The 27,969-nt window shown below is 41.2% G+C and overlaps 1 protein-coding gene and 1 pseudogene across 1 annotated transcript; both read right to left on the bottom strand.

Annotated features, from left to right (window-relative positions):
* Positions 1–525: 525 nt before the first annotated feature.
* On the bottom strand, positions 526–27,909 carry Optn (optineurin). The gene is made up of 14 exons (XM_090318904.1): positions 27,826–27,909; positions 22,568–22,750; positions 21,749–21,951; positions 16,558–16,740; positions 13,991–14,064; positions 11,506–11,640; positions 10,226–10,328; positions 8,456–8,571; positions 7,085–7,234; positions 6,505–6,598; positions 4,804–4,962; positions 3,340–3,470; positions 2,299–2,381; positions 526–909 (listed from the first exon to the last, which is right to left on the bottom strand). Exons 2-14 carry the CDS (start codon positions 22,731–22,733, stop codon positions 782–784), a joined length of 1,725 nt encoding a protein of 574 aa, XP_090175030.1. The 5' UTR covers positions 22,734–22,750; positions 27,826–27,909; the 3' UTR covers positions 526–781.
* LOC150045929 (heterogeneous nuclear ribonucleoprotein D-like pseudogene) lies at positions 16,750–19,346 on the bottom strand (annotated as a pseudogene).
* Positions 27,910–27,969: the final 60 nt, after the last annotated feature.

Genomic DNA, 27,969 nt, shown 5'->3' with positions numbered 1-27,969 from the left:
TTTTGTGTGGATGTCATACAGTACCTGGGCACTGTTCTTTAGCTTTTTTGCACAAGGATGGTGCTTTACCACTTGAGCCACAGCTTCACTCTGGCTTTTTGGTGTTCAATTGGTGATAGGAGTCTTAAAGACTTCCCTGGGCTGGCTTTGTCCAATGATCCTCAGATTTCAGCCTTCTGAGTAGCTAGAATTACAGATGTGTTCCACTGATGCCCAGCTAAAATGAAATTCTTAATACTATGATTGGTTCCAGGAAGACCAGTGAACTCACTATCATATGTGTCAGATTTGTTCACTCATCCTGATATGAACCAAACTCTGAGTGCTCCGAGGAAGAGCTACAACCATACTGCTGACTGAAACATAAACATAACCCCAAAGTACTGAGTGTACTTAAAAATAACTCAGACATTTTCCTAATTAACCTGTGACCACCTATTTCCCCTGTCTCCCTCTAAGTGTTAAGTTGATCAGTGGTTTCTCTGACTCTTTGAGTTGTCACATGAGAATAGAACAGTAACTCACTTAACAGAACATAGCAAATGCCAACTTTATTGTCAGAAGGCTGTGATGAGGATTCCATTTTCTGAAGTCATAGAAATCCACAGTGTTTTGTTCATAGAATACATTTTTTTTTCTCCTTAAAGAAGCAGCACAAGGCAAAAATAGTTGAGAACACACAAAGGAGCCAGAAATACAAGTCCTGGAGGAGAAAACCTGATGTTTACCAGCAGTCTGGGGCAGGGTATGGGGGTAGGGGGTTCAGAGAGAACTGCAATCTTTAAATAATGCAATCCATAACATGAATCTGTAGTGTGTCAATGTCAGGTAGGACTTCACCACATTTGGGGCAAGAATGAATTGGAATACTCTGTGGCTGCTCTTGCCGCCAGTTCCTCTCTTCAGTCCCTGGAAATAAGGGAATGAAATGTTCAGTTCCATCTGGAGAACACTATTTTGTGTGTGTGCCAATACTGGGGCTTAAACTCAGGTCCTGAGCACTGTCCCTTAGCTTTTTCATTCAAGGTTGCCACTCTTATCACTTGAGCCACAGATCTACTTCTGGCTTTTTGTTGTTTAATTGGAGATAAGTGTTTCACAGACTTTCTAACCTGTGTTGACCCACAATCCTCAGATCTTACCCTCCTAAGTAGGACTACGGGTGTGAGCCACCTGTGTACCCAGCTTTCCTTCTCTTTAAAATGAATTCAAAATGGTATCATGGGCCACAAATTTGGCTTGGTGGTAGAGTGCTTGCCTAATATGCATGATGACCAGGGTTCGATTCCTCAGTATCACATATACAGGAAAAGCTGGAAGTGATGCTGTGGCTCAAGTGATAGAGCTCTAGCCTTGAGAAAGCCCAAGTGCTCAGGCCCTGAGTTCAAGCCCCATGACTAGCAAAAAAAAAAAAATGGTATTGTCAGCCTAGATTCTTGCTAGTGTCCTTTAACCTTTTTTTTCTAGCCATGCTAGGCATTAATCTTTGATTTTTATTTTTCATATCTAAAATCATGGATAGTTCTTCCTCTTCTAATTATTTATTATAAATGATTTATTACTAGTACATTAAAATATAAGTACTGCACCATATTTTTAAGAACTGCCATGATCCATTTTAAGAAATGCAGATCTGGCTATTTACAGGACTAAATTGAGAACTTACTATATGCAGTACCATGTAAAAAGTGCCTGAACTAATCTTGGGATCTGAGTTACTAAACCCTGTCAAACTTCAGTTCTGTCATCTGGAAGAAACTCTCACTGAAACTTCAGTGAGAACCAGAATTGATCCACATAGAAGCCTGTGCCCAGTAAACTCTCAATTAGTGTGAACATTATTATGTACAAACACCAGGCAATGTGTGAAGCTCATCGTTTGAGTACTTAGAAAAAACCAACCCTTACAGAGGAATAAACAAGTGCTTTGGAGGTCAGGAGGGATACTCAGAGAGATAGAATTTGAAGTGGGTTTTACAGATGGGCAGAGAGTTTCCTGGGAGATAACTACAAGAAGACAGGAATATGCAGGGAATGGTGTCTATGGAAGATACAGCATTAAGTGTATGCAAGTAGAGGTTTAGGATCAGTGGGAGAGGTTGACTCAGAGAGATCAGACCTTACCTGGCAGATGAAGCCTTAGCAGAAGTGATGGAGACTGGAGCATGGGACAGTAAAGGCTCTATACTTTTGGTAGTGTGACTTAAGCGTTCATCCTATGCATGAGGGAACTTGTTTTGAGCACCATCCCTGCAAGATTTTGCTATTCCCTTGAACCATAGCTCACAAGTGACTCACCTCTTGGAACAAGGTAGGCCTGCTGGTCGGGGTCACTTGTTCTTGCTCCATGCCTGCTCTGCATTTCCATCAAGGACTGCCTACTGGGATGAAAAGCAACAAACACGGTGTATGATGTCCTACAACCCTAATATATGGCTCCATTAGCATGCCTTAAACAGTATGAAAAAAACCCCACCAGATCTAGGATTACAGATATGAGCATCAGTGCCTGGTTTCTCCATGTTTTTCTGTATTTTAACATTTCCTCAAAAGGAATTTTAAAAAGAATTTTTACATGTTTTCTTCTAAAACTTAGAGAATGTGAAGTGTTACAAATCCTTCATTTGTAACAATGGGCAAGTAGGATACTGAGTTACATGTTTTGTGTGCATGTGCATGTACATGCGAACACACGTGCTGCGTGTGTGTGTGTGTGTGTGTGTGTGTGTGTGTGTGTGTGTGTGTGTATTGAAGCTTGAACACAGGGACATAGGACCTGGCTGCTGTCCCTGAACTGTTTGTTACTCAAGGCTGGCACTCTACCACCTGCTCCACTTCTGGCTTCATGGTATCTAACTGGATTAAAGCTTCACAGACCTTCCTGCCTAAGCTGGTTTCAATGATCCTCAGATCTTAGCCTTCTGAGTACTAGGTGCTACTTTTTCATAGCTGTTTTTTTTTTCCAGTCCTGGGGCTTGAACTTAGGGCCTGAACACTGTCCTTGGGCTTTCTCAAGGCTAGAGTTCTATCACTTGAACCACAGTACCATTTCTGGCTTTTTCTATGTATGCAGTACTAAGGAATTGAATCTTGGTCTTCAAGCATGCTAGGCAAGATTTCTACCACTAGGCCAAACTCCCAGGCCTTCACAGCTTATTTTAAATCTTATTTCTCACATTGATCTGTCAGCTTTGTTTAAGGTAAATGTGGTATGGGCACACAAGTGATTTGTAGGCAGAGTGATTCTCAAGCTCAAACTAAACAGCTTTGACAAGGTGCCTGCTCTACTACTCTCCAATCCCCACAGGGGGCCCTAAGCCTCCCTGTTACTTTGCTTACTTGTTTCCATCTTCGAAAGCATTGTTCTCTTTTAGCAAAATGGCCAGTTGCAATGCCAATTGTTCCTTCTCTTCATGGATCTTCTCTCTTGCTGCTCTTTCAGCATGGAAATCGGAGCAATATACCTCCATCTGATAGAGGACAAAGGCAAGGAAGTTACTACAAAGATGGCTGCAGAGTCCCTGCTACCCACTTGTTATGAGTTTGAGAGAGAGTGCTGCATCCTGAGATGAGCCTTGTGAATGATGGATACTCCTCAGACAGTCCTGTAATAGACCTGCAAAACAACCATAGCTCTCCAACTACATTCAAGTAAAAGATACAAGGTATGTGGGTCTTGGTGCTTTCAACTTTTAGAGCACCACAACCCTGCAACCCAACAACTGCACTAGTAGAGCTGGTGAAGCAATTAATGTGCCAGTAATTCAGTATATACTCTAGCCCACCCACATATATCTTTCTTTCTTTCTTCCTTTCTTCCTTCGTTTTTTTGCCAGCCTGGGGCTTGAACTCAGGGTCTAGGCACTATCTTTTGGCTCTCAAGGCTAGCACTCTGCTATTTGAGCCACAGCATCACTTATGACTTTTTTTGTGTGTGTGTATATATGGTACTCAGGAATTGAACCCAGGGCTTTGTGCATGCTAGGCAAGTACTCTACCACTAGGCCACATGCCTGGCCAATACTCTAGCCTCTTTAAAAAACATTATTCAGGATTAACTTAACATAGTGTATGTTAGTATATTTACTCTGCCATGTATAGTTAAGAATGCTGGTCTTAAGTTTAAGATAATAATAGATGAATAGATGTGATTAATCTCCAGACATGTGTGAGGGTCCTATGTTGGGTGTTTATTTCACTTTAGCAAAAATTCCAGTAGCGTAAAATTGCTATCTTTATTTTATATAGAACTTATAGTAGCACTGGGGTTTGAACTCAAGACCTTGGGTTTGCTAGGCAGGTGTTCTACCACTTGAGCCAGCCTCCAGCTCACTATCATGGTTTTAAAATGACCAACAATACAAGTATTGGTAATCCTTAGCAATGGAAAGTCTACTGGTGGAAGTGTCCTTGGTACAACCAGTTTGGAACCTGTTTCCCTACTGAATTGAACAGCCTGCCTGGCCTGGGAAGCAGTGTTACCACTCCTAGGTATGTAGCTGACAGAATAAGAACCCACAGACAACAGGCATGCATAGGAATGTCATGGCAAGGTCAGTCACAATGCCATAAGGTATAACTACTCATCTACCTATAAATTGATAAACAAATAAAATTCACCAAGGTATGTATTTAAAATATTTGTGCATTCTGCATGTTTCAATTTAAGAAAAATTTAAATGCATTGGTAAAAGAAGATTATAAATATACATATCAAAGTGTATGTGTGTTTAAACACTTCCGCATTTTGATAATTGAATAGCAACTGACTTCACTTGACTTAGGTTCTAGAACATCTCTTACCTGAGCCCGGAGGACAGCCATTGTTTCCAGGTCTTCTTCCTGCTTGGCAATGATCTGCTTCATCTCATCCATCTGAAGCTGCTTGGAAGCCAGTGCTCTTTCGGCCAGATCTAGTTTCTCATTTAATTCCTGCAGCAGCACCTTGTCTACTTTCTCTGACTGAAAGAGACAATATTAAGCCAATTTAAAGGGTTGGAAGTTTGGCTCGAGTGGTAGAACCATACCTAGCATGCATGAAATCCTGGGTTCAATCCCAGGACCACTTAAGGCAAAGCAAAAAATGACAAACAAAAAAAGGAACCACAGTATTATTCCAGAAATGGCTGTGAAATAATGAAGCCTATTTTAGTAAAGTATCAGGTAAAGGTTTCTTTTTCAAAATATTAGGTATAATAGTTTAGCTATTAGTTAATTAGAAATGATAACTTACTCGGAAAAAGTCATGTAACTATGACTTACAAATAATAACTTCCTAATTTAAAATTGTAAGTTTAAAAATATTAACACTGAAACTGGAAAATAGTAAACTTCTAGCCTTGATGAGGTTGTGATTCATAGATACATGTTATTTATCCATACATATTATTCTTACTCTGTGGAACACATTTAAATTTAAAATCTATTAAGGTCCTAGAGAGAAAAATATTCTGTTAAAAGAAAAAAACCCAGAGTATCTGTCTAAGGACAGAAATCAAGGTATTTTCTAATTTAAAGCTTCCATGGTCTGTAAATTATCACACCATCATAATTCATTTAAATCACAGGCTGATATATCCATGGTTTCAAGTCTACTACCAGCAGGAAGCTGGCCTTGAACAATTGCATGTAGCAGATGGCTACTCTAGCTCTAACCAGATGTCTCACTGTGTATTATTCACTGTTGACTTAGGAGCCCCAGCTCCTACCCTTCCTATCAACCTATCCTGAGCACAAGCAAAGGCTATCCCTGACTGTAGTCTATTAGCATGACCTCTGTTCACAAAGCACATGGGCATATGTGGCACAGGAGAAGCTGTACATTTTTTATTGTTCATGGGACTTGAATTCTGGGCCTGGACATTGTCCCTGAACTCTTCAGCTCAAGGCTACCGCCCTACCCTTGGAGCCACAATCCCACTTTTGGTTTTCTAGTGATTAATTGGAGATAAGAGTCTCAAGTTCTTTAATGCCTGGGCTGGCTTTGAACCATGATCCTCAGATCTCAGCTTCCTGAGTAGCTAGGATTACAGCTGTGAGCCACCACACTCAGCTGAAGGTATACTTATTTTTTACATAGAAATCAATGAATTGGCTGGGCACTGGTGGCCCACACCTGTAATCCTAACTACTCAGGAGGCTGAAATCTGAAGGTTGTAGTTCCAAGCCAGCAGAGGGGCAGTAAGTCCCTGTAAGACTTTTATCTCCAATTAAGTACTCAAAAACTGGAAGTGCAGTTGTGGCTTAAAGTGGCAGAGCACTAACCTTAAGAAGAAAAAGAAAAAAAAAGAACTCAAGGACAGCACTGCCCAGGCCCTGAGTTCAAGCCTCACAACCAAAGGAAAAATAAAGGCGGGTGGGGATGGTGGGGAGGGGAAGAAATTGTAAAGCAACTTTGAAACCAGACATTAGAACTCATGAAAAAATTTAATATATAAAATGTTCCATTGTTTACATTCCCCACTAGGCTACAGGAGTGTTTTTGTTTGTTTGTTTTTTTAATACCTCTCTTTCTGTTAGTTGCTCAATGGCTATCAATGCATTATCATAGTCTTGAAGAAGTTGGCTGTATGTTGACTGCAGAGTAGCTAACTTGGACCTATTAAAAAAGATATTAAAATAGAATCTTGAAACAAATACAACAGAAATTTACCAACTTTTCTCCTAATCATCTGGAAACTTAATACAGCAAAATATTTCTACCTTTAATAGTCTACCTCCTTCTAGCATTTTCTTATACTCAAAGAAAGTAATGTTTAAAACAACAGAGAGTGAGTCACGAGTGTGGCCTACCATAGAGTGCCTGTCTAGCATGCACAAGGCCCTGGGTTTGATTCCTTGGTGCCACACACACAGAAAAGCCACAAGTGGTGCTGTGGCTCAAGTAGTAGAGCTCTAGCCTTGATAAAGCCAAAAGACAGTACCCAGGCCTTGACTTCAAGTCCCAGGACTGGAAAAAAAAATAGAGACTGCAAATCATTTTTATAATTTTACTTTGATAAAGTTAAAAAAAAAGAATTTAGTTTTTGAATCCCACTCCAACCTGTATTTACAAAGCTATTTCATTCTACCAGGGCAAACTTACTTTTCATCTTCTGTCTTAGCTTGCTCCATTTTTATTTCTGAGCGCATGCTTTCCACTTGGAGTTCTAACTTCTTGTTGTTATAAACAAGCTCTTGCTTTTCATTCAGCTCCAGTGGGGTTGCTGAATATTTCCTTTCAATGGCCTGACACCTAAGAAAGATAAATATTTCACTCCTTGGTTGCTTTTGCACAAATTCTAAGATTTCATAAAATACAAAGAATTTTAGAGCTCTGAGATTTATGGAGGAAAATAAAACTATTTTATTCTCCTTGCGTCTTTCCTAGACATGGACATAATCCTGAACCTTAATGCCTAAGCACAAATAAGTTCAGACCTAAGATGACATGGAGTAGTGTCATGTTTGAATAATTGTCTTAAGTAGCCATTCAAATATGCAAATAAGTGATACAAAGTAGTAATGGGCTGAAGATGAATCGCATTAGATTATAAATAACTAATGTAGTCAGATATCATAGATCCTTGGGTACCTTTTATATTTGAAAAATCCCATCAGACACTTCTTTCAGTGAAGTGAAAGGAAGCCCTAAGGTCTGTTAATGATCAGGTTGAGAATTTCAGTAGCATTATATAGAATAGAATTATGTACCAGGCATTAATACCAAGTACATCACGCACTGTATTTACCAGTAATCACAAAATACAGTGATGGGAAGTTTAACCTCAAGAAAACGTAAGCCTACATACCAGGCTAGAAATGCTCTTGCCAATGGCTTTAGGGTATTTTTTTCTCTTTTCTGAGACAATGTTTCAATATGTAGGCCCAGGCTAGCCTCAAATTCATGATCCCCTTGTCTGGGATTGTGGGTATACACTATCATGCTCAACTTCTTAAACCAAGAAAAGCAAATGGAAAATTCTCAATGTATATTTTAGTCTCAATAATTGCTTAAAAAACTGAGGACTTTTTCCCCAAATATACCAGTTGGACTTTTTTCTAAATACACCTCATTCAGCTCCTCTGTGTTCTTTCTAGCTTTCTTTTAAGCTTGTTTCTATCAACATTGTAAGCTGATCATTCATAGGAAATTTTGCCTGCAGCTTCGAAGTGGCAACCAGGCTGGTACACTTACTGGAATCTAAGCTCCTTGTGGTCCCCATTCCATATTACAGCCTGTAGTATAGTGTATTATTTCATACTTATGCTTTACCCTGAAAACACTTTATTGCTTTCTGAATTCACAGTTTAAGTCTCTTTTTCTTTTAGTCAGTAGCACAGAAACAAAGGTGTCTGACTTGGTGGTTATCTGGGGACTAGCAAGTGCTAGGCTGTTGTGTTTTTACACATTAACACATACTTTGTACAAATGTGTATTTTTCAAAGGAGGGTAAAGGAAACTTTACATTCTTACTTTTCTTGAAGTCTCTTCTTCATGAGCTCAGCTTCACTGAGTTTTGTATGTGCTTCTTGAAGCTCCTTAAACAGGGAGGTCAACTGAAGGTTCAAGGTTTGTACTTCGCTGCCAACCTATCACACAGGAAGGGCCCAACAGTCATCTGTGGTTGTAATCAGTGGATAAAATCCTGAACCACTCATAGCCCATTACTACTGATTGGGGAACAATCAGTTTTGATAATTGCTAACCTCAAATATCTGGGGGAAAGGCATTTTTTTTTTTTGGAAACAATTCTGTTTCTTAATGGGCCATTAATTGATCCACCTGGATACATTTGTGATCATGATTTTGTGACTATTCTACCTCACTCTATCCATATCTCAGGGATCACAGAGCACAGAGGTGTGAAAGCATGATCCTATTTATCTGGTGAGTTGGGCTGGCATAGGCTAACATATTGCCTTGGAAATATATTCATTTCACACTTTTAACAAAGTAGATAAAATTCAAAAATAAATAAACAAGATCGAATAGTTTCACAACTATTTTGGCAGCTCTGCAATTTGGAAATGAATTTCATAATGCCTTAGAAGTTTCATTACTTTATTATAGATTGTTCAATTGGTGTTAATTAGTAGGGTCTTATTACACTCTAGTGGTCCCTTCATCTCAGTTTTTCTCTTATCTATTTTTTTTGAAAAAGGATCTGAAAAAAACAGCCAATTACTCAGGTTGCTCTGAACTCTCTATATAGCTTAGGCTAGCCTCAACTTGAGGGTTCTTCTGCCTCAGTTTCCTGAGTGCTGAAATAACAGGAATCTACCACCATGTGACGTTTTCTAAACACTCTCCATTGTCTTCAAAACAGGAGACTCAGCTGGGTGTAGGGGTCCACAGCTGTAATCCCAGCTATCAGGCTGAAGCAGGAAAATAGTTTCTCAGCCTTGACTACTTAAGACCCCATTTCAAAACAAAAATAACTAAACACAAACAAATGGTAGACATTTAATATCTATACTGTTAAATAAATAAATCAATTAGCTAAAATTGGTACTTCTTGTAAATGCCTATCCTATGGGTCTCTTAAGTTTCTGCCTTTGTTAACTCAACCTAAGCTAAAATTGTGCAGGCTCAAAGGCCTGACCCTAGGTTGTCATACAACACTCAATATTATTTATGCCAGTTATGCCATTTTTTTTTGCCAGTCCTGGGGAACTCAGGGCCTGATCATTGTCCTTGGGCTTTCCTCAAAGCTAGTGCTCTACCACTTGAGTCGCAGCACTACTTCTGGCTTTTTCCTATGTATGTGATACCAAGGAACTGAGGTCTTCAAGCATGCTTGGCAAGCACTTTACCACTAGGCCAAACTCCCAGCCTGTTAGGCTATTTGTATGCCAATTTGTTCCTGCCAGTCCTGGATAGAACCAAGATATTCAAATTAATTCTATAAGTTTCTGAGTCATATCCTCAAAATGATCTCATTAAAGAGTAAATCTACTTTCTTTTCCATTTAGTTTATTTGTTCACTTAAGGACCTAGGAGATGAAATAAGTCAAGAAAAACGAAGGACTGATTTTTGTTTATATAGATAAGATACATCTCACTGTGACCTACACAGAATGAAGTTCAAACTCAGGATAAGGAAATGAGGAAAAAATAGAGAATGTTAACATAAATGCCATTTCTACAATTCTAAAGCAAGCAGCACATGACAAAATTCAAATCCAGCTGTTCTCAAATCCAATACACTCTCTGTCTACTGAGATGTAGAATCATAGTACCCACAGTCTCTGTGCCTGTCTCCTCTTCATTCTCTTTTTCTGCACTCCCCTCTGTTTGGGTCTCAATCTCAGAATGATCATTTGCTTTCTTTTCAAATTCTGAAATTCTGAAAAATTACAAAAACAAAGCTTATTTTCTCTTTGGTTTCAAGAGGGATACAAGTTTTAGAAACTCTCAAAGAAACGCCATTCAAAATCTCGATAAGGATTGGAATTTCCCAAAGGCCTTTATCTTTTACCATATTAGCATTGCTATATTTTTTACTCTAAGATTGACTAGACTTGATATGACATAGACAAGTACACACAAGGATAAAAGACAAGAACATATGCTGGCCATTGTAGCACATGGCTATAATCCTAGAACTCAGAAGGCTAAGGCAAGAGTATTTGTGAGTTCAAGGCTAGGTCTTGGCTACATAATGAAACCCCATCTCAAAACACAAAACAAAAAATACAGGAATGACTCCTCTTAAACACCTCTTCATCTGACTAAGGTATACATCTAAAGATACAAATGTTACCATCAAGAAAGTGAGAAGACAAATTTGAAGGTGTAACTCAGCAATTCAGCACATGTCTAACAGACTTGAAGTCTTGAGTTCAAACCCTAGTATTGCCAAAAAAGGACAGGACAGGACAAGGCAAGACAGGAAAGAAGAAAACCCAAAGAAAGGTGAAAATATGGACTAGTATACAGATAAAAAAATAAATTCTTGAAACTTAATAAAAAGACAACTTTTTTGTTAAACACATGGAGAATTTGAAAAACATTTCTCCAAAGATTTAACATGAAAAAGTTATCAACACTATTATTCGTTAGTGGAATACAAACTATAATGAGATATTAATTCTCAATTCTCTCCACTGTGATGGTTAAAATCAAAATGACAGTAACAAGTGTTGGCATGGATGTGGAGAAAATAGAATGCTTATACACTGCTTGTGGGAATGCAAAATAGTATGGCTGCTATAGCAAATGTTATCATGGGACTTAGCAATTCTAACTCCTAACTATATGCCACAGAAAATTAAAAACTCACGTTCAAAGGAAGTTCTGTACACAAATGTTCATAGATGTGTTACTCCTAATTGGTAAAGTAAAATGCATCAAATGATGCATGAAAAAGTAAAGTGTTTTATATCCTTATAGTGGAACATTATTCAGCAGCACAAAGGAATGAAATGTTGGCCCAAGCCACACACACACACAGAGTGAACTCTGGTATCTTCATAAAACTGTAAAAAAAAACACATGCACATTTCACAATATCTACTTCATACCTTTCTTTGGCTTCTTTGAGTGCAATTTCAAGTCTTTCTACTTTTTGGTTTCCTTCCCTTAGGCAAAGCAGGAGCTGGCTCACAGTTAAGTCCTCACATTCTGCATAATTTCTGACACCTTCCACAGATTTGCTCCTATATTAAGACACCCCCACCACGGTCAGTATAAAGGTTACAACGTAAATGTCAAGTGTAGCCGTAGAGGAGCCCAACAGAACTGTGATCAACTTAAAGGAACTACTTTCTAGAATAGTCTCCAATTACTTCTCACCTATGGATCAGGTGTAATGGCCTGTGATCCACCTTGCCAAGCTCTTCCATGCTTTTTTGGAAGGAAAGGGGACTAACACAAGCACCCAGACATGACTTCTCCATTGGTCACATGGACACAATGCAAGCCACACAATTCATGGCTGGAGGTGGGTGCCAAGCTCTCCAGAGCTGTAGTCTCAAAGAGGACTGGGCTCAGACCGACCATGTGGGTGCATGTGGACATGTCACTGCCTCTCTCCAACTTGACAGAAGCTGTCACATTCGCAAGTCAAGAGAAGAAAATCTGTTTTGGCCCCAAATAAAGCAGATAAATGTTAGTAATGCCATTACTTTTTCTTGATTTGCAAGTGTGACTGATTTGAGAGACATTTTAATGAGACCAAATACCAACAGGACAACTACTATGGAATCAAAACATTTGAGGAAAAGGGGCTGGGAGTTTGGCCTAGTGGTAGAGTGCTTGCCTAGCATACACAAAGACCTGGGTTTCATTCCTCAGTACCACATACATAGAAAAAGCTAGAAGTGGTGCTGTGGCTCAAGTGGCAGTGCTAGCCTTGAGAAAAGCCCATGGACAATGCTCAGGCCCTGAGTTTAAGCCCATGACTAGCAAAAAAAAAATTGGGGGATGATGATGATGATGATGATGATGAAGATAATGATGGTGTCACCATTCAGTTGACCTCACATATATAATAAATAGCCAGGATTAAATTGCAGTTCTCAGGACTCCAAAGTTGGAACTGTAGACTCTTGATACTCAAGACAATACAGAACCAGTATTGTTTTTAAAAACCAACAGTGTGGCTTAGAAGAGGATGTGGTCTTTGCTTTGGATATGAATGAGGAGGAAGTGGCTTGAAAATTTCAAACATAGTTTAGTTTTCTTTCCTTCTACTTCTAGAAAAGTCATTTGCTATTAAAAACAGCAATTAAGGGAAAGATGATGAATTTCAAACCAAAAAGGGAAATAAAGTCTGTTTTAGCCAACTGCCTTGCTTAATGAAGTATTACCTAATATTTTCATGATAAGAGGGCTTGGGAACAGAGGTAATTTTTTTTTTTTACTTTTTTTGCCAGTCCTAAGCAGCTCTTACATGTGGATTCTCAAGTTTACCTGTTCCAAATAGATATTGGAAAATCTTAACTAACTGGTGGGCCTTTGATGAAAGAGGCAGAGAAGAAGTGAGGATCTGAACCTTTTGATTCAGTGCTCACCCAGAGCAGGTTGTTACCTTTCCCTCTCTATGGTGGGTTACTTCTGCACTAGTCTATCTATGAGTCTGTTTTCTGCAAGTTTCTCTAGATTTTTTTTTTCACTGACTCCCCCTTACCCCTCCCTCAATACTGGGCTTGACTGGTTGCTGTCCTTTAGCTTTTTAATTCAAGGTTAGTACTCTACCATTTGAACTACAGCTCCACTTCTGGCTTTTTGGTGGTTAATCGCTGATAATTCTCATGGACTTTCCTGCCCTGGCTGGTTTTCTTGAACCATGATCCTCAGGTCTCAGCCTCCTGAGTAGCTAAGATTACAGGTATGAGCGACTGATGTCATCTGGAATGAAGAGGGAAGAGGAAATAGACATATCCCCCTATGGAAGCTGGGCATCTTGGTCTAGGTCACACAGCATGGGTAATGAACAAGCTTGGGGTCTGATGACTAGGAACAAATCTTTTCTTTTGATCAAGCATAAGCCTGTTTTCATTTCTCTCACAATGGAGATTAAAACCTTCTATACAGAATGGTCAGCATTTATAAGTCTAGAATGGCAGGAGACATTATATTTATTCTCTTACAATTTGGGTTCCAAAATTAAATACTCAAACTAAATATTTTTAAAATATATATACAAAATAGATATATTTTTCTTTTGTGCCACTACTACTGGTACGTGGACTCAGGTTCTATATGCTGTGCTTTTTAACTCTTTTCCCCTTATATCCGGTGCTCTACCACATGAGCTACAGTCCCAGCTTTGGCTTTTTGGTGGTTAACTGGAGAGAACAATGTCATGGACTTTCCTGTGTGGGATGGCCTCAAACCAGGATTCTCAGAGCTCAGCCTTTTGAGTAACTAGGATTACAGGAATGAGTCACTAATACCCAGTTTTAAGATTGTTTTGTTTTGTTTTTATCACATCATGCTTGATCTCCAGTGATGGGATCAAAGTGACAAGACTGCCCCATCTGTCAGCTGACAGATACCACATACATATCAATGAACTCCATTCCTGTGGGCCCAGAACTATTCTTCATTTCTCTTATTGTCCCATCTGCTGCTTCTTCCTGAAAAAGAAACGCAGAGATGAAAAGGATTTAACACAATGTATTTGTAAGATAAACTATCCAAAGCAGGAGGAAAAAGGCAAAAGATCAAGAATTTTGATGACATGCCGCCTGGGGAACAACCTAATATTTGATTGTGAAATTATGAAAATGGGTCATTCAAATGCAATGGAAAGTTAGTCTCCAAGCTCAGCTTCAGATTCTGTCAGGATTATAAATATCTAGACTAAGGCATGAAGGTTGGGCTCCTCTTATTGAACCACCTAACCTGTCTCCATAAAGATGAAAGCTTATCTCTTCCTCTCTTACTCCTTGGCAGTTCCCTTCCCCTGTCCCCCCTCCCCCGCCACCGAGGTTAGAGTCTCACCCAGGGAGAGCAAGTCCACATACCTTTTCTTTATATACCTTTAAAGTGAATAATGCTAGAGTTTGCTGAATCAAAGTTCTCCCAGCCAGACTTACAAAGCAGTGCTTTTGTCAAGCTGGCTGCCATTATAAATTTGCATGCATCATTGGTCACTCAGAAAACAAAAAAAGCTAAGACTAAGTCTTACAACATTTGCAAGACAGTTATAATCCAATAAGCTAATGGAGAAAAATCTTCAAAGATGCACAAAGATGGTTCTGTATGTTTTAGGTATGTTCTTCCCTGAACTATAGAGTTTTTTTTTTCTGTTTACAGAAGTCAGGCAAGCAGAGAATGTATGCTGACAATAACTGCCACCCCTCTGGGAGGCAGAACATGATGTCAGTCATGAACCGCGGCTGCATTTGGAAACTCGTGATAAGATGTTTGGGCTTCCTGAATTTTATCAGTTATTTGCCGAGGGCTAAAAAAACTCAAATTTCTGTTTCAGGCAACTTGGGTAAATAGCTATTCCAGCAGAGTATCCTTCAAATCTTGATTTCTTTTGAGACTCGGGCCACTGTTAATAATCTATAATTTATTGGATGCATCGCTGGCAAGTTTAGTAAGATCCATTTCCAAACTCTGCATCCTTATTGTAGCAAGTGAATGAGAAAGTCCCACAGCACATTCCACGTATATATTTGATAGTTTTGCTTTTTTTTTTTCCAGGTTATTTTCTACTACTACTGACTTATCTCTGAAGTACACTTTTCTTTTTCACAATGATTCTGTTTCTATATCAGATGTGTCCCTTGGCTAAGGTAAATGATTGTTTCTATTTCAGAAGATTATGTTTTTCTCCTTTACTATCCAATCATTTTAATAACATGAAAGGAAAGACCCTCCCACAAGGCTTGTTCACCGGGTTTGCTTTGGGCAATATGCCCAGATGCACTTAAAAGAGATATTTTACAAAAACACAGGGTTCAGTGCATCACCTCACTTAGCCCATTCATTTTGGGTTTCACAGACATGGCATCACACTTCATTCTCGGGGTGCCTGGGAGAAAAAATGCTCAATATCCCTTAACGTGCCACCAAAGAAGCTCAGCTCTTTTATTTTTCTCTGTTGTCATTACCATAGTTCCCCAGTAGGTTCTAAAAGCCCTGACACACCGCACACACAATTTTTTTTTTTTTTTTGCCAGTCTTGGGCCTTGAACTCAGGGCTTAAGACTGTCCTTAGGCTTTCTCAAGGCTAATACTCTACTACTTAAGCCACAGCACTACTTCTGGCCTTTTATGTACATGTGGTACCAAGGAATTGAACCCAGAGCTTTGTGTATGCTAGGCAAGTACTCTACCAGTAGGCCACACACCCAACCCACTTAAAGTGTTTGAGGCATTCTTTTACTACACTTGACTACACTTTTCCTCACCTGAGTGATTGAAATTGGCTTTGGAAAAAAATGACAGAAAGTTCCTGTTTGTGATTTTTGTTTTTTTGAGTGTTTTTGTTGTTGGCGTTGTTCTTTCATTTTTGTTTTTAGGTCAGTCATAAAAATATTTAATTTGTGAGAAGATGTTAGCAAAAAAAGAGATTATGTCTTTGAGCATAAAATATAATTGATGTAAAAAAATTACAGCTAAGGCTCAGAAAGTGTATACTGACACTAAATTTGTCAGTGTAGAATGCTTACTTAGCACATACAAGCCCCTGCGTTCCATCCCCAGGGCTACAGAAAAGATTTATAACCAAAAAGGAGAAGTGAACTGCATAGTAGTTTAAAAAAGACTAGGGCCGAGAGTTTGGCCTAGTGGTAGAGCGCTTGCCTAGCATGCACGAAGACTGGAGTTCAATTCCTTGGTACCACATACATAGAAAAAAGCCGAAAGTGGTGCTGAGGCTCAAGTGGTAGAGCTCTAGCCTTGAGAAAGTCTAAGGACAGTGCTCAGGCCCTAAGCTCAAGCCCAGGACTGGCAAAAAAAAAAAAAAAAAAAAAAGAAAGGGAAAAAAAAAATCCAAGGACTAAATGAACAAAACAGAGGGGAAGCTACCCAGAAATTTTACCACTATTTGTTTCATTTATCCAAACTAGGTTTTGTAGTTTGTGTAAGACAGAAACACAACCAAAACTCCTTACAGGCACTCTAATTTCAATGAAGGAGTCTTCTGAAGAGCCACTGGAGTTGAGCTTCAGCTGTAATTCTGAAACAATGCCCAACAAGTCGGCTTTCTCAGCCTGAAGGCGGGCCACTTGCATCTTCAGATGCTCCACTTCCTGTTCCACTTTCACCTTGGGAAGTCTGAAGTTACTGGTGGGGTCCTAGAAATGACAGGGGTAAAGTGAATAGACAGTACTAAGAGCCTAATCACCAAACTTGACTTGGCCATCCACACCATCAACAAATAATGCCATTTCTTAATTTTTGTCCCCTATGCTTTTTTCCTCTTTGAGACTGGATCTCACATGGTAGCCCAGACTAGCTTCAAATCTGTGATCCTCCTGTCTTAGCCTCCTAAGTTTGCGGGGTTACATGCATGCACCACCATACCTGGCCTTCCTTCATACTTTTTTTTTTTTTAAATCACATAAGGAAGCATTTATTTGAGGTTAACATGAAATTGTATAAACAAATCCACATTGAGTCATAACACATACCAAAGGACAAATTAAAAACAAAGAAAACTAACTGGCAGCTATATACATTTGGACACAATCGTGTCTTATACACTGGAAAGTCTTTACAAAATAATCAGATCAACAGAAGACCAATCTTCAATGTAGTCCTGTAACATGGATTTCCTTAGCATCTCCTGCTTTCTCTAATGTTCTCCTTTAGTATGGCTGGTGATTATTTTGGTGATTGCCACCACCTCGAGATGCCGTGCCATAAGTGCTCTGTTGACCACTGTAGTCTGCATATTCCTGTCCAGATCCATAGTTCCCATGGTTATATCCAGTATAATCATATCCGCCATAGCCACTATAGTTTTGATCACCACCATAGGCACTATTGTAATTTCCATATCCTTGATCATAATAGTTATTAAATCCTTGGTTCCAGTTTTGGCCCTGACCTCAGCTACGACCCCTATTACCACCTCTTCCTCCAGCTGCGGCACCTCTTCCTCCTTTTTGTTGTTGCTGTTGCTGCCTATATACCTCTTTGGGTTGTGCAACTTTAATCTCAAACTTCCCAGAACCAATTTGATGGTATCTGCTTTCTAATAATTTCTTTACTGGCTCCTCATCTGTATATGTGATAAGACAGAGCCCTCTTCTCTCATTTGTTTTTGTATCCATGGGAAGTTCAATATTTTCAATCTCTCCAAAAGCTCCAAAATATTCTTTAATTTGTTCTTCAGAAGTATCTGGGCTCAAGCCACCCACAAAAACCTTTTTAGGGGGTTCTTTGCCTTTTAAAGCTTTGGCCCCTTTAGGATCTATCAATTTGCCATCCAGTTTGTGTTCTTTCAGTTCCAAAACCCGTCATCCTGCTGATTTTTGCTCGTGTTGATTTTGGATCCCTCTGTGAATTCCTCTATGTTGCTGTACTCGTTCATGTCGGCCCAAGGGTGCTGGCACGTAGTCTGGGCAGGGGCAGCGGTGGCGGCGGCTGAGTGTTGTATGGAGCTAGATTGAAAATGGCGGTGGAAGAGCCTTCCTTCACACTTTAAGTAGAAGATACTAGCTCTTATTTGACAATTCTGTTATATCATCTAAAATGGATATTTTGGGGGCCGGGAGTTTGGCCTAGTGGTTAAAGTGCTTGCCTAGCATGCACGAAGACCCGGGTTCAATTCCTTGGTACCACATACTTAGAAAAAGCCAGAAGTGGTGCTGAGGCTCAAGTGGTAGAGCTCTAGCCTTGAGAAAAGTCCAAGGACAGTGCTCAGGCCCTGAGCTTAAGCCCAGGACTGGCAAAAAATAAAAATAAAATGGATATTTTGGAGCTAGGGATGTAGCTTGGTGGTAGAGTGCTTGCTTAGGAAGCACAAAGCCTCAAGTTCAGTTTCCAGCACCATAAAATAAAATGGAAAAAAAGTGTATTATTTTGTTGTATTCAAATAATAGAAATTTATCAAAACTTCCTGGCATAAAAGAAAAGCATCTACAGCACACTAATTAGACATCATGAAAACGATGGCCCAAAGTAGCCATAGTTCACAAATTCCAGAAAATAAGGACAAAAGCCCTTATAACTTCCACCACCTACTTTTCTTCCTCCCCAGAAATGCCTACTTTCCCCGTTCTTCCCACACTCCTTATAATCTAGTTAAAATCAAAATATCAAGGGTGGTATTTGGTAGTAGTAAAACAATCGAAGGTTTCAAGTTCTCTCAGTGTTAGCTAGTGAATAGTCTTTGTTGATGTTTTAAGACTTCCTAAAGTCAATCAGATGAGATTTTAAATCCATAGATGGATGCCAATGGCAAGAAAAACTTAACATTTCAACTCATAAATATGAAATAATAAACATTAAGCACAGCCCTGATGGCTCACATTTGTAATCCTAGCCTCTCAGGAAGTTGAGATCTGAGGATCATGAATCCAGTGAGGCTCATAATTAACCACCAAAAGACTGGAAGTGGAACTGTGACTCAAAAGGTAGAGTACTAGCCTTGAGCACAAAAGCTCAGGGATAGTGCCAGGCCCTGAGTTCAAGCCCTAGGACCGGTACAAAAAAAAATAAGCATTTATATTTCACTACAGTGAAGAATGTGTTTTATTTACCTGTTGCAATGACGGTAGAAGACAAGGTTTTAGGAGAAAGCCCCTGTCTGTGGTGTTTTCACTTGGGAGTAGAGAGAGCAGGAGTAGACTACATTCTCCTGATGACTAGGGAAATAACTTGAACAGACTCTGTGGAGTTCCTGGCCTTGGTCTTCTTGGGCAATAAGGAAAGATGTTAATACCATATGGTCCATGGTCTCTCCCAGTGGTGACCTATGGGGCTCCCTGGTTTTCCCCCATGAACCTCCATGGTGCTTATATATATTTTTCATGTATCTGTTCCCATCTAAACCATAAGAGATGTCTGAGAGAATTGGAGTACAAATTCCCAGGCCTTCATTTTTTTCCATTTGTCACCAGTTCTTTTATTGATAGGCAAATTATGTAAAACGAATTAGTAAAGCAAAGTCTCTCCTAGAAAGTGTCTGTGGTTTAGTAGTCTCTCTCTCTCTCTCTCTCTCTCTCTCTCTCTCTCTCTCTCTCTCTCTCTCTCTCTCTCTCTCTCTCTCTTGTTTTTTCTGTCCAGTCTTTCATCTTAATAGTAGAGTGTAAAATGATAAATACCTCAAGGCTCTCAGCTTTTTTTGGGGGGGGGGGCAGACCTGGTGCTTGAACTCAGGGTCTGGGCACTGTCCTTGGACACTTTTTACTCAAGTCTAGCTCTCTACCATCTGAGCCACATTGCCACTTCTGGCTTTTTCTGAGTATGCGGTATCCTAGTTGAGTTTTATCCCTTTCTTTGCCCTGCCCACTCTGATAAATTTCTCTTTTTTCCTGCCAGTCCTGGGGCTTGAACTCAGGGCCTGAGTACTGTCCTCGGGCTTTCTCAAGGCCAGAGCTGTACCACTTGAGTCACTGGCTTTTTCTGTGTATGTAGTACTGAGGAATCGAACCTAGGTCTTCGTTCATGCCAGACATGCACTCTACCACTAGGCCAAACTCCTGGCCCTCTGATAGTTTTCTTAAGGAACATTAAACTGACCCCCAAGTCTCATGACAGAACCATGGTTTATGGATGGACCATAAACCAGCTAGTTCATAAAATATTAAGAACAGAGGCAGGTGCTGCCCTGCAATGTGACTTGCCCTTTGCACTGTTGAGACAAGGCTCTCTTTATTCAGACCTATCTCTTGTTGGCAAACCACCACAAGCTTCAGAGAAGAACAATTCATTGTGAGTTGGGTCTGCAAGGAAGGACAGAAGTTGGTGCACTTCTCAGTAATCACTCAAATGAAAGAAAACATTTAAATGATGAAGCTTAACTTTGAACTAGAGAGTAGACTAGACAGATAAAAGCAAAACTGTGCAACTTTAGGAATCTTTACCATTGTATACTCTTGACTACTCTGAAGACACAGCGAGAGAATGTGTTCCTGAGGAGTGAACCCAGGGCATTCTAGGCAAGTGTTTTTCCACTTAGCTACACTCCTAAGCCTAGAATGGATTTTTATATACCTTGTACTAGGGAAACCAGGGATATAAGTCTGTGACATTAGGATTTCAGATTACTAGGCTCATTCTTCATTAACTTTGGGAAATCAAGAATCCATTTACTTGGCCATAAATACCTTACATAAAGCTCTTTAAATACTCCTTCATCTTACCACTGAGACTCTTTCACTTCTTTTCCTGGACTGGAACTCCTGTGGTTCATCTCTCCAGTGTTTTCTCTGACCCCATCAGAAACACCTATCACACTTCCCACTGCCCGCTGGGTAACACAGTTTCTTTACCTTTTCATGTGTATAAAACCTTCCATGGCTCAGTCCTAGAACGCTCATGCCCAGGCTAATGCACCAGCAGTAATCCCAGAGGGAAAGTCTGTCTAATGAACTTTGCCTTGCTACCTGCACAATTAAAAGGGACAAAGTACTCGCCAGAGATAACTTTAATGCCTAATTCAGTTAAGCTAGATAGAAGTGCTCATGCCTTAGTCTTACCCTGAGGACAGAAAATCCTTACTCCTGTTTTGTATGGCTTAGAACATAAGAGAAGCCCTGATGGCTTGGGGAGATTTCCCAGAGAGTGTCTGCAGAAAACAGCACTTGGTAGGCAGTGTGAGTCTGAAAATGCTGAGGAGGCTCAAGATTTTTACCAAGGAAAATAAAGACTCAATAGCAAAAATGTATTCAAAAGGTCCATGGAGTAAAAGTAAAAGGAGAAGCAGAGAAGCAATGGGTAGGTCAAGGAAGTAGAGCTGGGTACCAGAGGCTGAAGGCCAAGGGTTTAAGAGCTGTCACTCTTCTTCCCAGATCCCCTCTCCCAGTGGAGTCTGGTGTCCACTGATCATCTGCATCAAAAGTAATTGACTAGAGCTCCCATTTTCTCAGCTTCTCCCAAGTCTAGAGCCTTCTACAAAAACCACAGGCAGATTGCCACAAAATGACTACAGTCAGTATGGTTAAAGCCTCCCCGCAGAGGTTATACATGATGGTTAAAATTGCAACCAATCTTTTCAGCAAAAACACTGTTTTCAAGACCATGCAAAATACCAGTGTTGTCTGAACTATGAAAGGTACTGATCAAGGAGCTTAGACAAATAAGATTGGACAGCTAATATTAGAAAGTAATATCATAGTTCATCAGTGTGCTCACCTCAAATGGCCTCTCCGATTTCCCTTTCAGCTTTCCAAGTTCTTCTTTCAATTTCTCATTTTCATGACTCATGGCTACTAAGCGCTCTTTTGCTTCTTTGCTTTGTATCTCAAACAGCTGTCGATCCTCCTTCTGTTTCTCTGTCCAGGCTGAGAGCTCCTCAAACCGACCTTTCATAGCTTGATTGTTTAGCTTCATGGCTTCTGTGGGGAAAGAGTCCAAAGTGAGGGAGTCACACCAAAAGGATGGACCTTGAACTTGTGATCTTAAACCACTCCCTCCCTCCTCAGGCCTATCTGTATTCACAGCAAAACTTTTTCTCTCTTTTCCTCTTAAATAGACTAACTGTCCTTATGATGTTTCCCTGAAACAGAATAATCCCCCTCCCCAATGCTAGACAATTGCATTCTTGCTGTGCTCTTCTACCAGCCCTTAGACATAAACTTTCTTCTTTTTTTTTGCAGTCCTAGGGCTTGAACTCAGGGCCTGAGCGCTGTCCTTGGGCTTTCTCAAGGCTAGAGCTCTACCACTTGAGCCATAGAACCACTTACTGCTTTTTCTATGGATGTGGTACTGGGGAGTTGAACCCAGGTCTTTGTGTATGTTAGGCAAGCACTCTACCACTAGGCCAAACTCCCAGCCTCTAAACTTTTTACACTTTACCTACATCTAGAAATAAATAATTAAAAAGCACTTTAGCTCTGCAGAAAGCCATGCTGTGCCGCTTCCTCCCCAGAGACACAGAGTAAGCTCACCTAGGATTGGGTTTCCTGGAGGTTCCCCCTAAGCAAAGCTCATGGGGTTGGCAGCACTGCTCACCTTTCAGCTGATGGTTCTCAGCCAGTAGTTCTTTCATCTGCTGTAGCAACTCTTCTGGGGTGAAGGTGTCCAGGCTGGGGTGAGCCAGGTTAGGGGGTCCATTTCCTGGGGTTTCACTGGGGCTGTCCCCCTTTTCACTCAGGCAGCTCCAAGATTGGTGGGACATGGCAACAGATCCAGTTTCTGTGTAATTGAATTTATTTATTTTTCTGCCATTTGAAAGTAGGGGATTGGGACAGGGCCTCATATCCCAGGCTGGCCTGGAACTCTGAATTCTCCTGCCTCTACTTTCTAAGTTCTGGAATTACAAGCATGGGCTTGTGAGGCCCTAGTATCTGGTTTACATAACCAAACTGGTTTAGAAGAGACATCATTTGGAAATGTTCCACCACTTAGCATTAGGCAGCTAAAATAGATCTTTTTTTTTTCCCACCTAAAAAAGTAATTTGGGGGACCGGGAGTTTGGCCTAGTGGTTAAAGTGCTTGCCTAGCATGCATGAAGACCCGGGTTCGATTCCTTGGTACCACATACATAGAAAAAAGCCGGAAGTGGTGCTGAGGCTCAAGTGGTAGAGCTCTAGCCTTGAGAAAGTCCAAGGACAGTGCTCAGGCCCTGAGCTCAAGCCAAGGACTGGCAAAAAAAAAAAAAAAAGTAATTTGGGCTGGGAGTTTAGCCTAGTGGTAGAGTGCTTGTCTAGCATGCATGAAGACCGGGTTCAATTCTTTGGTACCACATACATAGAAAAAAGTCGGAAGTGGTGCTGAGGCTCAAGTGGTAGAGCTCTAGCCTTGAGAAAGTCTAAGGACAGTGTTCAGGCCCTGAGCTCATGTCCAGGACTGGCAAAAAAAAAAAAAGTAATTTGGCTAAACTTTCAGTTGCTAACTTCCCATAAAATTCATTTTTGCATAAATGACGTAGGGCTAATATTTCATAAAATTGTATTTGCTGAATAACCATTTCTACTTATTTTGTAGAAGGATACTAAAATTCTGGGTAGTTGGTCTAGTAACAAAATCCTTGTAATATATATCATTTACTGGCCAACATAAGACCCCTTTAAATATACAGTGATTATGTAACACTTTCAAAAGGCTAGGGAAATATTTGACAGATATTTGATTTTATCTTATTATAGCCACAATTTTCCCCTTAATGGATTTTTTTTCCAAGTGAGAAGGAAAAGAAAGGGAAAGAGAAGGCAGAAGAGAGGGAGGAGGCAAATGGGAGGGGGAGGATGAAAAAAATGAGAGATGGTGTTCTTGAGAACTATTAACATCTCTTTCCTCCTGGACCCACACCCTTACAAAACCCACAGATTCAGACATAATAAAGTTAAAACTAGTTCTCCTTCAAACTTGCCTGCCATTTTACAAAGACACTGTTAAAAAAAACACAAGGCAGGGCTATATAAGGAGAAAGTAGAAAAATCACTTGTACCAGTAGCCAATCAGGAGTCACCTGGCCTCTTGTAATTATTTAAAGGCTCATCCATCAAGTGATGACCCTTATGGCAGATCTCAGCTCAGCAGTCCTATATTCTTAAGATTCTAGTAAAAACAAATCCTAGGAAAGAAGGGAAGGAAGAGAAGGAGAGGGAAGGAGGGAAGGAGAGAGGGAAGGAGAAAGGATGGAGGGATTTTATTCCCAGATCTGCTGCCTGAACACTTAATAACAATACTTTCTTATTCTTTTGTTGTTGGTGTCGTGTCGTTTCTGTTGGTTGTTGGGCTTAAACTTTGGGCCCGGGCAGTATCCATGAGCTCTTGTGCTCAATGCTAGTGCTCTACCACTTTGAGCCATAGCACCACTTCCATTTTTCTGGTGGTTAATTGGAGATAAGAGTCTCAAGGCCTGAGTAGCTAGGATTACAGGTGAAGTAATCAGTGCCTGGCACATTCTTATTCTTAATTCCTGAGGACATATCATTCTAGTAGTGATTTGACCTTGTAGGACATAAGCATAAATCTCATTCTAGAGTTGGCCCTGGAGTTAACCTAGTCCAACTCGCAAGAACATCTTGTCTGGTTTCCATGGTGCAGGGTCACACCAGGGAGATGTGGAGACTTTTCAACATTAGGGCACTGACCCTAGCAGGCACTGTCCTCTCCACTCTGTTCCAGGATGGCTCTGACTGCCAGAAAGTCCTTATGTGTCAAACAGCATCTGCAGTCCACACACTTCTACCCAGTAGACACAATAAGCTTAGGCCCTTACCCCAGTGTAGAAGACTCATCAACTTTGCTAATGAAGTATTCACAGGTTCAGTCCTTAGATAAGTTAGCTGTAAATACTGACAACCTGTTTCTTGGTCAGAGCTAATATCTGGCTATTGGGCAAAATTTTGGTTTGAGTTCACAATGGACCTGAGCAATGGACCAGGTCTGCACTGACTAAACCCACCAAGCATTCTAGAAAAGCACTCAGAATTTGTATGGACCCTAAAGGAGTAAAAGTTCCATCATTACAGGCATGGCACATGAGGTTGATTCAATATGATACAGATTGAACCTGAATCAAGGCACGAGTCTGGAAATGATAGTTGCGTCTTCCTATTTCCACTTTCTCCTCAGCCATCAAATCCAATCAGTCCACCTCCAAAATGCTTCTAAAACCCACCTCCTCGCCAACCCACAGGCTTAGCTCGGGACATTTGATTTTGTCTGGACTTTGGTGATGAGGAGCTCCACAGACAATAGGTTGCTTGTGTCATCTACTGCTATATCCTCAGCACTGAGAACATTATAAGGAAAGGCTAAACAGATGTTTGTGGAATGAATTTTGTGGCTGGATGTGCATCTTTCCCCACTTCGATCCCATTACTGGCTTCACAGTTTGTTTTGGAATGGGGTACCATCCTGAGAGCATAGTATTCTCCCGTAGAGCAGAGTTTTAACAAGATAAACAAGGCGTCTCAGTGTCAGAGCCTAATTTATATTCCCACCAGTGTCACCGCCTGTTACCCAACCACTGTTCCACATTAAAGGGCTTACGGTTCTGTTGCATCCTTAGTCTCTGTGCCTTTCCCTCTTTTATGTCTTTCCCATGAAATGACTGGCTCTTACGTGCCCTGGCAAATGTCCTGGTGACAGTTCAAATATGGCTAAAGACTGAACTCTCCTCAAGCACCCAGGAGTAATTTGCAGTTCTTCTCCCTGGTCACCTCTGACAGTTATGACGATCACCTTGTACCTATCTATTTTCTCCATCTGATTCTACCTAGAGACTGGAACACAGCAGGCTCTCAGTAGGTGTTTGTTGAAATGAGATTAAAATACAGCAGAATGAGGTACTTGTAAGTCTAACACCTGGAAAGCGCTTCTTGCTATATAAATGACAACTCCACATGCGGACACTTTTGTGGCTTTCCCACAGCCCCTTGGCATTCATTTCCACATTCTAGAAGTCTACTTGGAAAACTTTAAAAATCAGAACCGTTTTTTGGAATGATTGCATATCTCATCACTGGATTTTATTTCATAACACATTTTTAATATTTCATTATCATACCTAAGCCAAAGTAGAAACAGTGAAAACTATTAACATAAGTTTAATTTGTAACCTTTGAATTTTGGTTTTATTATTCCATAAATCCTCAAGAACTTGTGAGCTATAAGTGTTACAAAGCCCAGAAAAGCAGGCTGGAGATCAGTACGTCTATTTTTTATGCTGTTACTTAAGGGAGAAAGGGAATATGAGGACCAATTCCTTTCAAAAAATCTACTTGGACAGGGTGCGGGTAGCTCCCTGTAGCTACCTGAGTAGCTGTAATACAGCTACTCAGAAGGCTGAGATCTGAGGGTCAGGGGTTAGAAGCTAGCTGGAGAAGAAAAGACTTTTACCTCCAATTAACCACCCAAAATCTGGGTGGACCTGTAACTCTAGTAGAACAGTCAGCCTTGAGTAGAAAAAGCTTTAAGGGCGAGGTGACTCACACCTGTAATCCTAGCTACTCAGGAGGCTGAGATCTAAGGATCAAGGTTCAAAGCCAGCCTGGGCACAAAAGGACCTGAGACTCTTATCTCCAATTAACTTCAGAAAATGGGAAGTGGGGCTTGGTTCAAGGGTAGGGTAGTAGCCTTGAGCTGAAGAGCTCAAGTTCAAGTCCCATGACCTACCCCCCCCCCCAAAAAAAAGAAAAAGCTTTAAGGGTCAGTGTTTATTTACATCCTGAGTTCAAGCCCCAGTACGGACACACCACACACACACACATCTACTTGGGGGGAAAGGTTTTATAGCATTAAATGCAACCTAAAGATCAGTTGTCAAAAAGATGCTTTTTCTAGTTTGTAACATAGAAACAACTCCAAAAACTGACTCTGTGTAAAAACAGACCATACACCAATAGACTCATTAATCCTTGTCCTCCGTCCTTAGGTCACATTGACACTTCACTGTGTCCCATCCATTCTAGGGTAGTCCTTGCCCTTGACCTCTGCTCCAGGTAGTACAATCACCAGTGTATCCTGGGAGGCAGCCTGGACTCCTTTCCTTTTCCTCTCCAGGGAAATGCACAGGGTGGCCGTCTGGTAAATTCTGAAGGCGTTGGGCATCCCAGTCCTGCCTTCCTTTCCTAAGACTTCACGTTTTTCATTCTGTCCTCCTGGTGGTGGAGGTGGGGCCATGCCAGAAGCTTCTTTCACTTTCTGAGCCTTCTTCTGCTTACACAGTTCCCAGGGTAAGTGATTCCTTGGAGGCTCTCAGCCTCATGAAACATTCATACCCCCATCACACACACTCACCCTGCGTCTCTCCCTGACATCAGGTTTCATCTAGATAGACCCCACTGAGCCTGGCTCTCCAGCTTGGAGAGGGGTCTTATGGCTGTTGGGAGCCACCTCATTACGACAGTAATTTCATGCCTCCCCTGGGGTACCTTTCCTTATTTCCTAACCACCCAGGAACTGGCTGCACAATCATTCTCAACCTGTGGGAAGACGTCACCCTCAAACCACCTTGGTGACCTGCGGCCAGCGGGCTGGTGCTGGGTTTACCTTCCTGGGGAGCCGGGGGTGCTTTGAGGTCCTGCCCCCCACCACTCCATTCCACCCCATTTCCTTCCCACCAGGTCAGGGTGGATCGGCTGGGCCTGGAGCCTTCCCAGGACCGCCGTCCCGCGGGAGGGGCGCCCCACCTCTCGTACCCCCACGCAGGCAGCCGGGGGGCGCCGGGAACCGCTTCCCGGGCACGGCCCGCCGGGCATGGGGCTGCCCCGCTCCACCCGCCGCCGAACTCGGTTGTCTCCCCCGTCCCGGCTCACCGGCCGCCACGATCGGTTCCCTCCGAGTCACTGCGTCCTCCCCGACATCGCGGCCCCGGAGGACAGCTCTGGACCCGGATGCGGACGCCGGCCTGGCGATCGGCCGCGAGGGGGGGGGGGAGCGGGGGCGAGGAAGGGGACCGC

This window comes from Megascapheus bottae, chromosome 26, assembly GCF_031878675.1.
Source record: "Megascapheus bottae isolate mThoBot1 chromosome 26, mThoBot2.hap1, whole genome shotgun sequence".
NCBI classification, from domain to species: Eukaryota; Metazoa; Chordata; class Mammalia; order Rodentia; family Geomyidae; genus Megascapheus; species Megascapheus bottae.
The sequence above is the reverse complement of the archived record's forward strand: the minus strand, read 5'-3'. Positions and strand labels throughout refer to the sequence as shown.

Bases quoted from the DNA above. Each gene is read 5' to 3' on its own strand.
- Optn (XM_090318904.1), bottom strand. From the start codon at position 22,733: ATGTCCCACCAATCTTGGAGCTGCCTGAGTGAAAAGGGGGACAGCCCC. The intron at 10,329-11,505 runs GTATGAAGTAGA...GTAATTTTTCAG, and splicing joins CTCAAAGAAGCCAAAGAAAG to AATTTCAGAATTTGAAAAGA. The intron at 7,235-8,455 runs GTAAGAATGTAA...TATCTTTCTTAG, and splicing joins AAGAAGAGACTTCAAGAAAA to GTGTCAGGCCATTGAAAGGA.